The sequence below is a fragment of the Ostrinia furnacalis genome, unplaced genomic scaffold (assembly GCF_004193835.3).
Source record: "Ostrinia furnacalis isolate ACB-3 unplaced genomic scaffold, ASM419383v2 OfSCF7012, whole genome shotgun sequence".
Classification (NCBI taxonomy): domain Eukaryota; kingdom Metazoa; phylum Arthropoda; class Insecta; order Lepidoptera; family Crambidae; genus Ostrinia; species Ostrinia furnacalis.
Window position 1 is genome coordinate 311 of NW_021137251.1, and position 17,622 is coordinate 17,932.

The 17,622-nt window shown below is 36.5% G+C and overlaps 1 protein-coding gene across 1 annotated transcript; it reads right to left on the reverse strand.

The window, feature by feature from the left end:
* Nucleotides 1-11,066: 11,066 nt before the first annotated feature.
* Nucleotides 11,067-12,341, reverse strand: LOC114363107 (thyrotroph embryonic factor-like). The gene has a single exon (XM_028318735.1). It carries the CDS (start codon nucleotides 12,051-12,053, stop codon nucleotides 11,310-11,312), a length of 744 nt encoding a protein of 247 aa, XP_028174536.1. The 5' UTR covers nucleotides 12,054-12,341; the 3' UTR covers nucleotides 11,067-11,309.
* Between the last annotated feature and the right edge of the window lie 5,281 nt (nucleotides 12,342-17,622).

Here is a 17,622-nt window from a genome sequence, read left to right on the forward strand (position 1 = left end):
CTACTTAATTATTTTGATAGGTGTTCTCATGTTCTAATGTAAGTTTACTTGATCTGAAAATTCAAAATTAGGGTTCAGTTTTAAATCTGCACTTACCGACTTGTACATAATAAACTCTTTCCACCCTTTAGCTTACACAAAACTGTATACAACAAGTAAATAGGAAATCGCAATAACTGTCAATATAGCGGACTCGCAATGCGAAATCTAACATCTGCATCAGATTGGCAGATGTATATTCACACACTTGCGATTTTGCACCCTCTGTGTACTACATATAGAGTATGTTTTGGCTGTGGTGATTTTTTGCACAGTGGTCAATAATAATATTTGTTGGTCGCGCGCCTGTCATTTGGAACCCTTCCGCGTGTCCCGGATTATGTCCCCAGAGATTTAGTATGGCAAAAAAAGTAAAATTCGAAACTAACGTAATGGAACCGTTTTGTTTGGGCGCCTTAGAAATATAACACCTAACGGTATTGGTGGCGATAAGTATCGCTTTGTCTTACGGATTTAGTGTTTGTGTGTTGTTAAAACATTCGTGCTCCTTAACATCACGGCGGAACACAGTTAATACAAAGGGCGATGTTGCTTGCTTACCTCATTTCTGTCTATTATTTCTTTACTTACATTTGTATGATCTATAATTTTTTTTTGTATCTAGCAAATTGCTTCATCTAAACTTATGATAGAGACTGTGCTTACCATACCTCACAGTATTAACTGAAAAGGGTATCGAGTCAGCTCTCAGTGACCAATACCGCCGTAACTTCTTTTGCTTTTGTTTTCATTGGCGACATTGCACTGATAACGCTAAATAGAATAATTCTCTCAAGATGTAAGTGCAACCCATAAACATAGGTAGGTATTTTCAACGCCTGAAATGATTGATATCTTACAAATAGGTTCTACCATTTCCACGGTATATAACAGCAGATACAGAATAGAATGAGCAAGCAATCCCGAACTGACCAACACTACAAATCCTCACCATTCACACCTTCTCATTGTGAGCATTGTCGCTCTTGCATGACTTGAGATTTCCATTTACGATTACGTACACCAATTTTGGAGCCTTTATATTCTTTGAACGCAAGTTTGACTCTTACTCACAAAAAATGTTGCGAATTGGTAATTCCTTTTATATTTTTCATTCCAAAAGAGATTGTATGGTCAATACTCTTCGTATTTTGCACTATGCGGTCATTTGACGAATATATTTCTTAGAATATTAATTTATGAATGGTTATTATTGCAGATGCTTCATACACCTTGCATGGTTTAGGCTTAGCACTCAATCCAAAATATCTAAATGACGCATTTCATAACTTTATATTAATTTTAGACCTAGCGCCAATCTCTGAAAAGATAACTTATTTTACCGCTTGCTTTCTTCTCAACTCTGTTGAGAAAATCTTTAAGACTAAGTCCGATAATATTTAAACTTTAGTAATTTTTAATGTCGGCCTTTTGGTGTAGTGGTTCAGAACGGACCACTATGCCAAGAGGTCCCGGGTTCGATTCCCTGCCGGGCAGAAATTGAAATGATGAATTTTATTTTCTGTGACGGGTCTGGATGTTACTATGTTTAATATTATTATACAACGTGTCCCAAAATTCAAGGATAAGCCGGCGCCGCAGGATGGACATAGTCATGACTACTTTAGGAAAAATAAGAAAAAAAATCTATCTCAATTATTTTTTAAGTTACACAATAAATGATGAAATTCGTCGAAAATTGACACCCCTTATGATATTTTACATTACCACGACCACAATTTTTCAAATACTTCTGTTTTTTTGTTTGTATCGGCAACTTAAGTAGTGCTGCTGTCCTCTCCAATTTATAAAACCCTCAGAATCCTTGCAGTTTTTACACAACAGTTAATCAAAATATGACATTTCCTTAAAATTTTGAACGATTTTTACTTTCACTCCACTTTGACTCGTCGTTTTGTAATAAAACAGTATGAACACTACTGCAGCAAGTTTATTATAAAGTTGACGCAACTATCCAAGATTCCAAAATGGTATAATACTCTAAGAAAACTAGTCGCAAAAAAGATATGCGTACCATTTTTACAAGCACTTCGCTTGTTAGTAGTATGGGATAAATCTTGCAACTAAATTTAAAAAAAACAGGCCTGTCACATGTGCATTTAATGTGCGTTGCACAGTAAATTTGCACAACTATTGCACCCTTGGCACATCATTTTCAGATTCTGCCGCTGATTGTTCTATAACAGTATCGTAATGACTATGTTTACTTTCTTTACAACTTTAGTATACATTTTCTACTAATTTTAGTGCACCAGCTTCTTCGAAATCCGACATCTTCCTTGTTTTTTCATTTTTTGTATTTTACGTGAATTTTACCGAAAACGACATGAAATAAATTAAGCACTAATAGTAATTATCAATGTTATGACGTCATTAATGTCAAAACAACATTATACGCAATGAAAACTAATAATCTTCCAACTACACTAAAAACCAAACACACAAATTTTACTTACGTCAGTAGTCGCGCAGTGAGCAATTTGCCGCAAAACGTGACATACGTTCAACAATCGTCCTCTATTGCGGTCATCTGCGCACTAAATTTCTTCTAATTTCTAATACATGGAGGTAAAGTATGGGGAGGCAGCTACTGAAACGCTTGACTTTGACAAACGCATCGTGTAGAAAATAACTCGATTTTTTTGCCGAGGGCGGCAAAATGCTCATAGCGCGAGCACTCTAGGGTTAAAACCAGTTCTCCTTAACCAATTGAGCTGAAATTTGATATACTTATGTAAGTACGATGACATTGCAATATTATGGTATCATTGAGCTGGATGTTGTCTGGAGGTGGCCATAGGAACTTCTAAACGAAACGGCGGAATCGCATCTAGTTTGGGTTCGTTGAATATCTTTTCGAGCACTTTAGTGCTAGATGTTGTCCAGGGTCCTGATGATGAAGTCAAGAGGTGGCCAGGAGCTGGCCAAAGGAACTCCTAATCGAAATGGCGGAAGATTATCGAGTTTGGGTTCGTTGGATTTGACTTCCCGAGCACTTGGACCATGAGATNTCAAAGTGGAGTGAAAGTAAAAATCGTTTAAAATTTTAAGGAAATATCATATTTTGATTAACTTTTGTGTAAAAACTGCAAGTATTCTGGGGATTTTAAGAATTGGAGTGGACAGCAGCACTACTTAAGTTGCCAATACAAACAAAAAAACAGAAGTATTTGAAAAATTGTAGTCGTGGTAATGTAAAATATCATAAGGGGTGTCAATTTTCGACAAATTTCATACTTTATTGTGTAACTTAAAAAATAATTGAGATAGATTTTTTTCTTATTTTTCCTGAAGTAGTCATGACTATGTCCATCCTGCGGCGCCGGCTTATCCTTGAATTTTGGGACACGTTGTATACTAGCTTTTGCCCGCGGCTTCACCCGCGAGAAAATCGTTTGTCACAGATCGTCATAAATTATAGCCTACTAGCTTTTGCCCGCGGTTTCACCCGCGTGAAATTTAGTGTCACAGATCGGCATAAATTATAGCCTATATGTTAATCTGGGTTACAAACAATAATACTGTAAAGTTTCAACAAAATCCGTTCAGCAGTTTTTGCGTAAAAGAGTAAGGCTGGTTTTAGAGTCGCTGACCGTCAGCGCTGACAGCCGAAATGTATGAAGCGTCGGCGCCGAGCGATCAGCGTCACTCAGGAACGTTCCCTTCAATTACATACATATTGATCTGTCAGCGCCGACGATCAACGAGCGGTCAGCGCGATTCTAAAACCCGCCTAACAAACATCCAGACATCCAGATATCAAGACATCCAAACTTGACGCGAACTTTAAAGATTTTTTTCTGACACTATCATAGTGCCCCAACAATATTGGTGTTATTTGAAAGCCCAATAAATATCCTTGAAGAAAAACACATTTAATTTCTTAATAAATGATTAACGTATACCATAAAATAATGTGACTTGAAAAAAGACCTCACTTTGGGCTCACCTCTGGGATCAATAAAGTTGGCTCAAGCGTAACTACCTATTTTTTGAAGAAGTGACTCTGGATCCTTCTAAAGACACATTTTTGGGGTAAAAATCTTTCCTTTAATGAAATGAAGTTTAGAACTAGGCTTTTAAATGGTGCCAATATTGGTGGGAAGTGGGAATCCTACGTTTGAAAGTGCTTGTAGCGGGAGCTGCGATTTATTTGATGTCGAGTGTATAAAGCTGTCTTTAACTAAAATTCTCTTCTCAGATCTGAAAAGTAACTACATTAATTTCAAATACAGGGTGTTAGATAAATGGGTATATGAGCCGACACTAGCCCATGTTAACATGGTCATATAAATGGTATGGTGAAGTCAGAAAATTGATATCTTAATTTTAATTATTTTATTTTTCATACAAATCTCCGTCGTCTAGTACCCATAGTACAAGCTTTGCTTAGTTTGGGACTAGAGGCGCAGTGTAAAATGTCCAAGGATATTTATATTTATTTATATTTAAATCGGATTTTATAAAATTTATTTTGTATGAAAATTAAAAAAAATTAAATGATGATATCAAATTTCTGACTTCACCATACCATTTATATGCCCATGTTAACATGGGCTAGTGTCGGCTCATATACCCATTTACCTAACACCCTGTATAATATTTTACAATCTTATCTATTCGCAAATTGAAATCAAACGTAAACGATCACCATTTACAAAAATAAACCCCTTTAACTATTTTCTCTACCGATTCCCGTATACAGTTATGTGTGGTCGTGGGACCTCCCCCGGCCGAGCTTTCTCATAAGCTCGCATCTTTCACATGAAAGCTCGCATGAATTGCAAGTGATGCTTGGCTTAATATCCGCATGGACAAAGCTTTTTGTGTCCTATTAATACGGAAGTTTATAAATAACTGGTGGGAGGTGGTACTTTTGTATTTGTTTTTTCGCTGCCCGCAGCTTAATGACGGCATTCAAAAGGCATTGAATGTTTAAATTACTTATTGACAGAGAGTTGTAATGTAATATTTTGTGTAGTGTTATCATGACCTCTAGATTCTATTACAATTAATTACATAATTTATTATGTCTTTTATAAATAGGTACGTACCTATTTTAAATATGAATGCAAAACCTCCAACTGCCGAAACAATAATTTTATTAACGTTCTTATCTTAGTTGTAATAGCGTCAGACTTGGTTAAGATAATGGTGACTAGGCGGACTTAAAACAAGCCCTACCATCGACTTATCTAAACAGTTTTTTTTTCCGCCACTGGTAATCGAATCCGGGATCTCTAGGTCTTAAACAGGTGGTCTTACACCTGATCGCTAAACTACTTTACTTGCTTCAGATAATCTTTTTAGTGCTTAATTTCAAAATTACCATACTTACCAAAATAAATTCATTTTATAATTGGACCCAACAAATATAAACATTGAGATACTTAAATCAAATTACTTCTATTAAATAATATCGTACCATTATTTTGAATAACTGCAATAGAGACAATTGATACTAATTATCTTGTTTGTCGAATCCCTGTCAAAACACTTTAATTTCCTAATGAGCTTTAGTTATTTTCAATCACAACACTGCACCGTACTTAATTGGCATTAAGCACTTTTTACAGAAAAACAAAGCTATTAAGGTTTTTCAATAGTTATGCATATTGTTTGTTTGTCTAAAAAAGACCACTGGGCTTTTATCTGAATATGAATATTTATGGTGGTTAATAGTTTACTGTAACCTACCTGGTGTCACAGATTAGTTTTTTGCCGGGACTATGCCCGCTTTGATTCCAATCAGCTGAGGTTTTTTATCTACGTCCAGCGATAAAAAAATTATGTCCGAATCGCAAACTTTTTTCCAAATTGTTTAATGTAAAATATTTCATTTACACTACATGAAATTGCATTCTTGAAAAAGTTATGTCAGGAAAGAATAATTAGTTATTTTGAATAAAAATATCACTTATGAAGAAGTCTGCATGTCTGGCAGAACTTAAGGCTTTCTCAGAAAAATATAATTTCCAAAACTAATCCTTCGCACGCAGTCTCCTACTGCGTAATATTGGTTTGGGATTAAACATTTATAATAACTTGTTATTTGTTATAACCAAACTGTATTGTAAGTAGCTGAATCGACAATTGCGAACGGAGAAAACTGCACAATGGTTCCCTGCTTTTATCAATGTACTGATAAACTTGTGTTTTTTTAGAACTCCTTACACAAATATGATTTACGACGTTTCCTAGGAAGGCACAATGTACCGGTGGCTCAACTCTTGCCCATTGTCATTCAAAACTTGCAGTATATTTTGAGCTCTATGCCATTGTAATAAGTGGGATGAGAGCGGTCAAAAAATAATTTTAGATCTGTCCGTCATCTGTGGACAATGCCCACTATTAGCGGATTATAACCCGCAAAAAGAGCAGGTATGGTTCATAATTTGCACTCGCAAAGTATAAGCGGTGGAGGTTTTCTTCGTCATTTAATTTGTTAAGGCCTGATTTTTCAATAGCCGGATAACTTTTAACTGAAGAATAAATTTAGCATATTGACAGTTTCAGTATGGGAAATATGTCAAAATGACAAGGTTATTCTTCAGATAAAAGATATCTGACGATTGAAAAATCAGCCCTAAGTAGGTAAGAAGGATCTATTTCAAATTGGCCACTTTAGTCTTTCCTTTAGTGCCTAACAGGGACCCCATGGCTTGACCATTTCACTTGAGTTGACTCTCTCTCACCGTTGCTCTATGACATTCATTGATGGTCAGCCATGGTACTTTTTCAGGATAATAGTAAGAAACCAGTTTACATATCGAGTAGATATTCTGTCTTTTTCTTGCACATGTTTTCTTCTTTCATCTCCTAAGAATTGCAGCTGTTTTTGAAACGTTAATTTTAGTTGATAACTAACAATAAGTTAAATGCACGTAAGATAGAAGTCCGGCAATCGAATCACAAGAATTGAGAACTCTAGAACCTGTCATTAACTTCAAAGGTAATCTTAAACGCATTTTAGACCGGTGACAGACAAGCCTATATAAAATAAATACTTGTCATATCTAAAGACAACAAATTAAAACGCTATCAGGCTTCAACTTGTCCCAAACCAAACTTCGTTAGCAGATGCAAAAGCCTTTCGTCCCACGGGACAGTCTCATCCAAAACAACGCCGCTGGTCACCACAAACGTGACTTACCGACCAACGTTGCGTTTGTTATTTTACTGGTTACCCAAATAATTTCAACTCCTGAAATCTGGTTTGGCTTCTTAGAAAATATTCAATTGTCATGGATGAGAAGAGCCTAAATAAACATCAAGCTAATTTATTATTTATGAGATAAATGGTAACTGGAAGCAAGATTATCTTGCGGCGTTAATTTCGGCTGTTATTTGTAGAAATTACCCGCGATGAATCGGTTCGGACACTTCGATTCTTAGTACGATCAATTATTTAAATATCCTTTATCTATTCAAATTGTGACTGAGTGTATTTCAGTTGCAATAAAATATTACAGTTAAAAGTAAGAGAAAAAAAGTTCTCGTTTCAACATAACCAATACTAGGTGTTTTTAAATTTAGGTAATTACAGTGCTATATTGCCTAAATGGTTGTGTAGGATATGAAATTGAACCTACGTTTACCTAAACATAGAAACTGGATTAGTGATTAGTGAACTAGAAGCTTAGACTACAGATAAATAGCGAACAAGTACCTAACTTAGCAATCCGCTTACATTTCATTTTCCCTAAATATCTAAATTGAGACTAAACTCAATTTTTTTTAACATTTCCTATACCACTTGCAATGGGCTCACAGCGGGCGACGTCAATCACACATCACATCCCGCTATTCCGCGCCTGCGCATCAAATCGCGCCCTCGAGCCTTCAATGCGCTGACACAATCGGTGTTACGGCAACGCCTCACAAATGCTGCAATTGTTGCAAACAATTTCATTTAACGCAAATCCACGCCTAACTGTATTCTTTTAGAGCTATCGAACACAATGCATGCTCATTTTTCTGCACTTTCTGCAAGCCTTTTGGATTAATTTTTAGGGTTGCGTTGAAAAATTGCGAGACCAACATGTTCCCAGACTCTAGGCAAATGTCTATAACACAGCTTTATTGATCTGCATTAAACCCATGTTATAAACTGTACTAGGTAACTTTGTTTAGGTATTGGTTAGGGTGTCCCTTATATGGCCGAAAAAAAATTTTTTTTAGATATTGAAATGCATACCCCCTATTTCTTTTCGTACTACTCAGACATACTTAAATACAAAATTTCATCTTCCTACGTCAACATTAACCCGTGCCGACCGAGCTCTGAAGATTTTGAAAAATGCTGGTTTTACCCCTTTTATTAAGTAGCTAAATCAATTAAAATATTTATTTTTTATAAAATATTTATTAAAAGAAGATAACATTACAGATCAGACAATATATTTTACTTTTGAGGGAACCTTTTTTACATTCTGGATACAGATTTCCATGCTCTTGAATATTGGCCTGATTTTTTCTACACTGTGCGAAGCAAAAAAAACTTTTGCTCTTCCTTTGCAATGATCAAACCATGAAAATATTGCATAAGCTTTATAGCTCTTTCAGCTGTATCATTAACTACCCTTAAAGAAAGCACTTTTTTGCCTTTAAATAGGCAACATCTTTATCTTATATAGAAATGTGTCTCAGGGGGAAATTATTATCAATTTTCAATCGGGAAAATAAATTTATACTCTTGACAGACACAAAACCACTCAATGGTTTTCCAGCAACAATAAATAAGGCATTATTATTATCAATTAATTAAAAACAGGATAAAAAATTAGTACAAAGTCCTATTTACCATAGAAATAATCCTATCTTCTTCATATGGAATGTATCTCTTCCCAGAATCATATATACTCTCTCTTTGTACTTTTACTACAATATTGACGGTGTTTGTTCATTACCTTCATCATCAAAGAGTGATAAAACGGCAATTTCTTCTGATATGAAGTACCAAAGATGTTGACTAAACTTGCTCAGGGCTGCCTTGGAAATCAATTTGTCAACACTCTCATATACCTTTTGGAAAGTGGATGTCAAGAGTTCCTTAAGGCTTTCCTCAGAGCTGGTAAGCTGGTCGTGATGTCCTTGCGTTTGTATAGAATCTTGCGTAGTAAGAGATGACGATAAACCTCCGAAACATATTTGCTCTATTTTTTATTTATTTATTTATTAAATTTTCTTTGTCTTGCAATTTCTACTTTCTTAACTAACTTTTTGTCTACACCTTAACACTCTGGATGCCTTGGTTTTATTTGTTTTTGTTAAAATATTTTATTTGTTTTTAAATCCTCCTCACCGCGGCGCTTATAAATCTTGATTTTTTTAAATAATTTTTATTGCAACTCCCTCCAAGCATGGTGAAGATACACAAGTTTTTTTACACAGTTAGGCTCTGGTAGGATTTATACCTTTTCCCAAAATATAATACACTCCCGAATGATGAGATTAGAGCTTTCAATAACATTTAATTAACTTCGCAAAATATGTTAAAAAATACCGCAAAAACTTGACGATTAACGGTAACTTTGTGCCTATTATTTGATAAATGTACGTTCCCGACTAAGAAAATACTTTTTTTGTTGCTTCTTAATTCCACAGCCATCTTCTAAATGTCAAACAATAGGTGTTAATCACGAGATTAATTGAGAACAAATGACAAACACCGCGAATACGCACCGCTACTGCCGCGCAACATGTTTCGATGCAAGTCTGCACGGGTTATCGTACTCCAAATAAGGTAAAAATTTATTTCCGAGTGTTTTAGAGGCAAACAAACAAAACTAAGACCTATGCGTTACAAATTTAAAACTTTGAAAAATAAGGGACACCCTAGTATTGGTATCATATTGTAAATGTCACGTATTTTCTGAAAATATACTTTTTATAGGGCTTTTACAAATTGTAATAACATTTCCATACTATACATACCTAGATATCGCTAGACTTCGCTCTATTTATGTTTAAGTATCGTAGATCCTAACAGTACCGGGCTTTAGACGGAACCTCATATCAATCATGACCGCGCGCACTTGGCAGCTTTTGAAAAGTGCTTTACAATTTCATAATTTGCAAAAATGGACCGTGTGAACATCATTTTTAGAGTTTGATTTTGTTTATCTTTGTTTGTAACCGCAGATAATGCTATCCAAAGCTGAAGGCTGTATCTGATCGGTGGATAATCCGTGACTCCACATTGTGAAGTTTATCACCTGCGGATTTGTGAACGCCTAACGGTATCACGAACCAATCTCTTCCTAGTTTTATCTATGGAATTTATGTAGATAAGGCCTAAAGTTTATCAGAGATAAAATCTATCGCCTATCCTCTGTTTAGCCTCATGATTCGCGCATCTAGCTTAGCTAGAAGAAGCGTAAAGAATTTTTTTTTTCAAATTTTCGTATAGCTTAGGAACGGTTTTCCACCAATGCCGAGTAGAGCGGAGAAAATGTCGGGCCATCAAATTTTTCTAAGAATTTGACAGCTGCGGCGGCGCGGCTCGGAGCCGAGAGGAGAAGTGAAAATAATTAAAAAATCTGATTGGTCATTGGCTCTTTTCAGTTTCAGCTCATAATTTTCCTTGAGTTTCGGTAAATAAATATGACTTGATTGAATCGAATCTTTGAACGTAATGTATCCATAAATTACTTAATTCTAAAATGTATTACCTAACTAGAAAGTGAATAGGTAGTACTACTGCTCTATGGTTTTATAATATCAGTGTTACTGAAAAAAATATTTATCTAAGTGTAACTTTATGTGAATAACCGACTAAACCTAAATGTCTGAGGCAGGTCAGGAATTACCAACCATTTTCTGATACATAAGTATGTATTACTTAATTATACTTTTATTTTTATGATTATTATAGTGTTTGTGTAGTGTAGTGTGAGATGTGTAGCAAATATGTTGATTGGATTAATTATTTATGAAAAGCAATGGGTAAATGAAAAATATTTATATTTTTAAGTGAAATTGTATTTATTTACAATTTACATGATCAGCTTCCTAGACTAGATTTACCTTATAACTATTTTATAGACTAATTCTAAATACCTAATTACATGTACCCCTTTGGTACCAAGTACTTAAGTACTAATACATCAGTCTTTATAAATTAAATTGCACAATATCAATATCAATTAATTATACATTGCAAAAACTTATTACCTCTACGGTATTATCAAAAATATTACAACTATTGAGATTGCACAAGTCATGAGTAGTTTAGGTAAACAAAAGTCTTAACATAAGCAAAGCGCTTGACATCGACTGCAAGCTTTAGACGCCAATTTTGCTTTCAAATTGGCAACTTCGTTCTTGAGGAACGACACTTTCAGAGCCAAGTGGATCTCCCTCATCTTCCTCCGGTCCCTGCTCTGCTTGGCTGCGTAGTTATTCCTCTCGCGCTGCTTCCTATACGCGTCGTTGGCCGAGTCTTGGTTGGTGGACCGCACAGCTCGACGCATCCTTGGGTTGTTCCCAAGAAGTGATCCACCATTCTTCTCCGCCATAGCCCTCAGCGCATCCCTTTCGAATGCCTGGAAGTCGGGATCGTCGGACAGCGCGTCCACATCCATACACAGACGTTTCGAATTCGCTAACGGTGATTCAGGCGGCGACGGCGGTCGAGCTGGGTAGTTCCCGTACTGGGGACTGACAGAAACTGGCGGCACTGATGCTTCATAGCTGGAACAGGTGCTGCCGCCTGATATCGGTGATATCTGAGTTTGGGGCACCACGAAGTCATGTCCAGACACCGGCGACGGATGGGTTGGCGGCACCAAATAGTCACGAGTGTAATAGTAGCCACTGTAGTATGCTGGATGTCCAGCAGGCACCGTCGGATACGAGTGATATCCATATCCGTACACTGCAGGAGCTGCACTTTCGATGCTCGGAGGCACCTTGGGCTCCGGTTCCTTCTTCACTTCGGTTTTACTGAGATCCAAAGCGACGTCGTCAGCGTACGGTGTCCACAGTGCCATGGTAGCAGGGAATTGCGTATGTCCGTCTCGAAGCGCAAGATGCGAGTAACTAAAGCTTCACTTGCCCAAGCGTCTCTCGGTTAGTTGGGGGCGTGGCTTATCTCGAGGGGTGGGTTTACCCCCGCCGGCTCCCTAACAAAGGGTTAGTCCGCTACCTGCACCCCGTTAACGGGACCGCAATAGATAAGAATGACCACGAGTCACTGTTGACATTTGTAATTTCCTTACCAAAATTGCAATCTAGACTTGTTTTTATTTAGGACCTTTGACAAGCTTACGTCGGCTAACGTCGGTATCGAAACAAATTTTAAATAATACTGTCAATGCGGAGCTTATAAATATACCAATACCCACTTAGAAATTACATATTTTGTTTACTTACATGTAATTAACGATCGGCGTAATGAGTTTGTTTGTGAATTGGTCTCATCCTTAAAGCTTTAAAACAAACATGAAAATACAACACGAATCAACATTAAGAGATTGCTAATTATTACGAATGAAAAATTATCTTAGGGATCATTTCACCATGCCATATGGCATATTCCCAGAAACCATATTACACAATTAAATGTCCGTTTCCTAATAAGTACGGAAAGGACAACTCTGGATGGGTGACCATAGTATATAAAAACATGTGGAATTAGAACCTTCGTGCATTGGTTTAAGAGCTAGATCATTTACCGTGGCATGTGTAGGTAATGATGCGAATGTCCAGTCCAGTACAGTCATTGAAAGAAGTCGTCGATGCGTTATTAACGATGCAACTGTCGCTATGACAGATCTATTCGGCGCATTGTACCCCAGTGCAACTTCCGGAGATTTGGTGCAACTCTTTACTGTGACCAATAATGATGTCACGGTGGTCTGCCATAATGTTATTCTATTATAAGGAGCCGGATTTCGTTATTGATACTGTATTGAGACGGATCTTCTTGAGTACAACTCGGAAGATGGGGCGACATTGTCCGTCATGAATATCAAAATGATGACAATCGCTTCAAATAACGTCATTATTATTACAGGTAGAGAAGAGTTATTATAAAAAGATGAATAATAGCAACCCAAAAGTTTCAATAAACTAAACCGCTTAAAAGGGAAGATACCTAAATAATTAGTATGCTCAATTTAGCCCTATTAATGTATTAATATTTTAATTGTTAATTTTTACCGTACTAAATAAAACTCATATTATCATACTCAAAATTTCAAACTCAAGTTTAAATAAATCATACACAAAATAGGTTTACAAATACTTAATCTAGAATCTAGCATAGGTTTAGTAATAACAAACGGCAAACAAACAACACCTGCGCCTGAGTGAATGGACAGCCCCGTCATAAAACTGGGACCTTTCAGATTACTGTCTCCAAAGACGCAGTCATGCGGGCTCATTATTCATATTTCGTTACTTCAATACCTTTTCCCAAATGCGCAAACTCAGTGCTCTTAATAAACAATAGACGGGCCCAGGCGCAGGTAGATAGCGGCGGCCGGCGCGTGCTTCTGAAGTCGCGGTAAAACACTCATAAAGAACTGATAACAATGCCACTGTGCAATAAAACTCGCCCAAAAAGGATTACATTCAAAACAGATTAACAGTTAGGGAATTCTACGGGAGCTTATTGTGTGCAGCGATAGTGAAATAAAGGAAATTTTAATCCCTGCAATAAAATGTTCGTTAAATGCTATTTTAAGACCACTTCAGTGTTTTGGGCTTTGTCTAGTTTTATAGCAGGATGACATTCATTAGCAGCCTAGTCCACCTTTGTTAGCACTAAGTACTCACGTCTATTCTGGAAACTTCTAAGATAAGTTGTTAGCATTGATAATTACATTATTATCTACTGGCTCTTTATAAAATGTAATAAGTAGAATATACAACGTGTCCCAAAATTCAAGGATAAGCCGGCGCCGCAGGGTGGACCTAGACATGACTGCTTTAGGAAAAATAAGAAAAAAAATCTATCTCAATTATTTTTTAAGTTACACAATAAATTATGAAATTCGTCGAAAATTGACACCCCTTATGATATTTTACATTACCACGACTACAATTTTTCAAATAGTTCAGTTTTTTTGTTTGTATCGGCAACTTAAATAGTGCTGCTGTCCACCCCAATTCTTAAAACCCTCAGAATCCTTGCAGTTTTTACACAAAAGTTAATCAAAATATGATATTTCCTTAAAATGTTGAACAATTTTTACTTACACTCCACTTTGACTCGTCGTTTTGTAAAAAAACAGTATGAACACTACTGCGGCAAGTTTTTCATAAAGTTGACGCAACTATCCATGATTCCGAAATGGTATAATACACTAAGAAAACTAGTCGCAAAAAGATATGCGTACCATTTTTACAAGCACTTCGCTTGTTAGTTAGTATGGGATAAATCTTGCAACTGAATTTAAAACCAGTTCTCCTTAACCAATTGAGCTGAAATTTGGTATACTTGTGTAAGTACGATGACAATGCAATATTATGGTACCATTGAGCTGGATGGAGTATGAAGGTGGCCATAAGAACTCTTAATGAAACGGCGGAATTACATCTAGTTTGGGTTCGTTGGACTTGTCTTTTCGAGCACTTTAGTGCTAGATGATGTTCAGGGTCCTGATGATGAAGTCAAGAGGTGGCAGGAGCTGGCCATAGGAACTCCTAAACGAAACGGCGGAAGCTTATCGAGTTTGGGTTCGTTGGATTTGTCTTCCCGAGCACTTAGGCCATGAGATTGAGAAACAACTAAAAAGCTTAAAATAAAGTTGTAATAAAAAAAACTTATTTAAAAACACTTCGTTTGAAAATTATAATTGACTTCATCATCACGACCCTGGACATCATCTAGCACTAAAGTGCTCGAAAAGACAAATCCAACGAACCCAAACTCGATAAGCTTCCGCCGTTTCGTTTAGGAGTTCCTATGGCCAGCTCCTGCCACCTCTTGACTTCATCATCAGGACCCTGAACGTCATCTAGCACTAAAGTGCTCGAAAAGACAAGTCCAACGAACCCAAACTAGATGTAATTCCGCCGTTTCATTAAGAGTTCTTATGGCCACCTTCATACTCCATCCAGCTCAATGGTACCATAATATTGCATTGTCATCGTACTTACACAAGTATACCAAATTTCAGCTCAATTGGTTAAGGAGAACTGGTTTTAAATTCAGTTGCAAGATTTATCCCATACTAACTAACAAGCGAAGTGCTTGTAAAAATGGTACGCATATCTTTTTGCGACTAGTTTTCTTAGTGTATTATACCATTTCGGAATCATCTTGGATAGTTGCGTCAACTTTATAAAAAACTTGCCGCAGTAGTGTTCATACTGTTTTTTTACAAAACGACGAGTCAAAGTGGAGTGTAAGTAAAAATCGTTCAAAATTTTAAGGAAATATCATATTTTGATTAACTTTTGTGTAAAAATTGCAAGGATTCTTAGGGTTTTAAGAATTGGGGTGGACAGCAGCACTACTTAAGTTGCCGATACAAACAAAAAAACTGAACTATTTGAAAAATTGTAGTCGTGGTAATGTAAAATATCATAAGGGGTGTCAATTTTCGACGAATTTCATAATTTATTGTGTAACTTAAAAAATAATTGAGATAGATTTTTTTTCTTATTTTTCCTAAAGCAGTCATGACTATGTCCACCCTGCGGCGCCGGCTTATCCTTGAATTTTGGGACACGTTGTATAAACCGTCACTTCTAGAGTTCCTACACTGATTGTGCCTAAACAATTTTATCACTTGTCCGTTCCTATTTTGTTTGGCGATATAAATAAAGTCAAAATTAATAAATATGGAATACCTAGCTAGGTACTAACCGAAAAGATAGGTCTCTAAAGTAAATTCTAAATCCGGTCTGAGTCAATGCAATGAAAATTAATGTTAAATGACCTAACCGAACCGACCGTTTAGGGAGGAACCGCTGTAAATCAACACTCAACAAAAAAGTATGGTTCCTTTACCTTACTACTTTACGATTCGCTAGTGACCTTTTTGGGCGTTTATGCGCTAGTGATACTTGACAGTTATTACCGTTAAGTGTTATTAAACGTCTCAGTAAATATTTTGAACCTAACTGATTTAGGATAATAATTTGGGCCAGTTCAATGGTGAGTAGAAACAGCTCAAGAAATTATATTGTCGGTCTGTTTTTCAATTTTTACCAATATGAGCAAGGCAGTCATAATATTCTAAGATTTTGTTTACTATAGTAAACATTCTCACTGAATAACCATTAAATTGCTATTTCCTGGACCACCAAATGCAGTTGATGTCACATCGACTTTATTGTTGACAAATCGATTGATCAATCAGTCTGGCACTTAGGTAACGGTACACCCAGTGTGGCGCTTACATAAAGGCGGGCGATTCAATAGGTATTTGTGGGGAGGGTGCGCCCGCGCATCCCACGTCTCTGAACATAGATTGATGAAGTGCGATCTGACCACACGCTAGATTATTGCGATTATTACAAATTTTATTAAATGCAGGAGTTACGTAGCTTTGCCCTATTTCAGAACAGAGCTTAAAGTTCAAATAAATTGCAAGCATAGATTGAGGTTTTTGATTTGTGGAACCAGATTTTAACTGACATTGAATCGAATTTAAAGCGATGTTTTTTGTATACGGATCGATAAATTTATTAAGAATAAACTTTATGGTTTTGTTTTTCCCCCATTTGGAAAATTACGCTTGTACGAGTAGGTAAAAAGCACACGACGTGTTCGCAGATTTATGATTTGTTACAGTTTTTCGATATTTTATGTTGTCCCGATTTGATTAATTACAAGCTATACCTATTTCGGACTTACTACTTATAAATGCCTTGAAAAGGGTCTGCATCACAGGTTTACTATAGTGAACCCATTTAAATACATTTCTTTGCTGACGATTCTGGTTTTTTTTCTATGAACTTTTGGCCAAGTCTTTTGCCTGTTGTAAGCCGTTATAGGCCTATTTATCATATTTCTAGGATAGTGACGAAATATTTAAGTTAAAGATGACGTAGGTGGTCAGTTAAAATCCCGTTGTGAGTTGTGTCTCGCCTTCAAAAAGCAGTTTCGCAAGCGTCAGAAAAAAGCCTACAATATGCAAATAGCATCGCATTTCTGCACATTGTCTCTGACATTTGCTACGGATTATAATACAAAAGGGTTCCTTGCCTTTCCTATAAACAATGCGGGCGTCTGGAACGATTCGCAAGGCAACGGTACCCGGAACAAAAGCGTCGCCATTTCTCGCCGATATGCAATCCCTTGGAGGACACCCCAAACAAAGAACCCTTTCTTTTCACTGCGAGCAAAGTTTTAGGAAGTTGTGCGTAAATTGGGCTTAATTTTATTGCACTGGACCTGTATCTGAGGAATTCATAATACTTTTACTACGTGTGGTATTTTTTGATGTTTTAGTAACGGTACTTCGGGTAGGTAGCTGCCTGAGTGATAGATACTTTTATCCCACATTAAAATATTTGACTGGCGACTGCTATGCAATGTAAGATTTAACATACAGTTATACCCACACAAAAATGCAAAGTGCACAGGACACATTTGTAGGTATT

What these genes read in the sequence shown, in the direction of transcription:
- LOC114363107 (XM_028318735.1), bottom strand. Translation starts at nt 12,053, where the DNA reads ATGGCACTGTGGACACCGTACGCTGACGACGTCGCTTTGGATCTCAGT.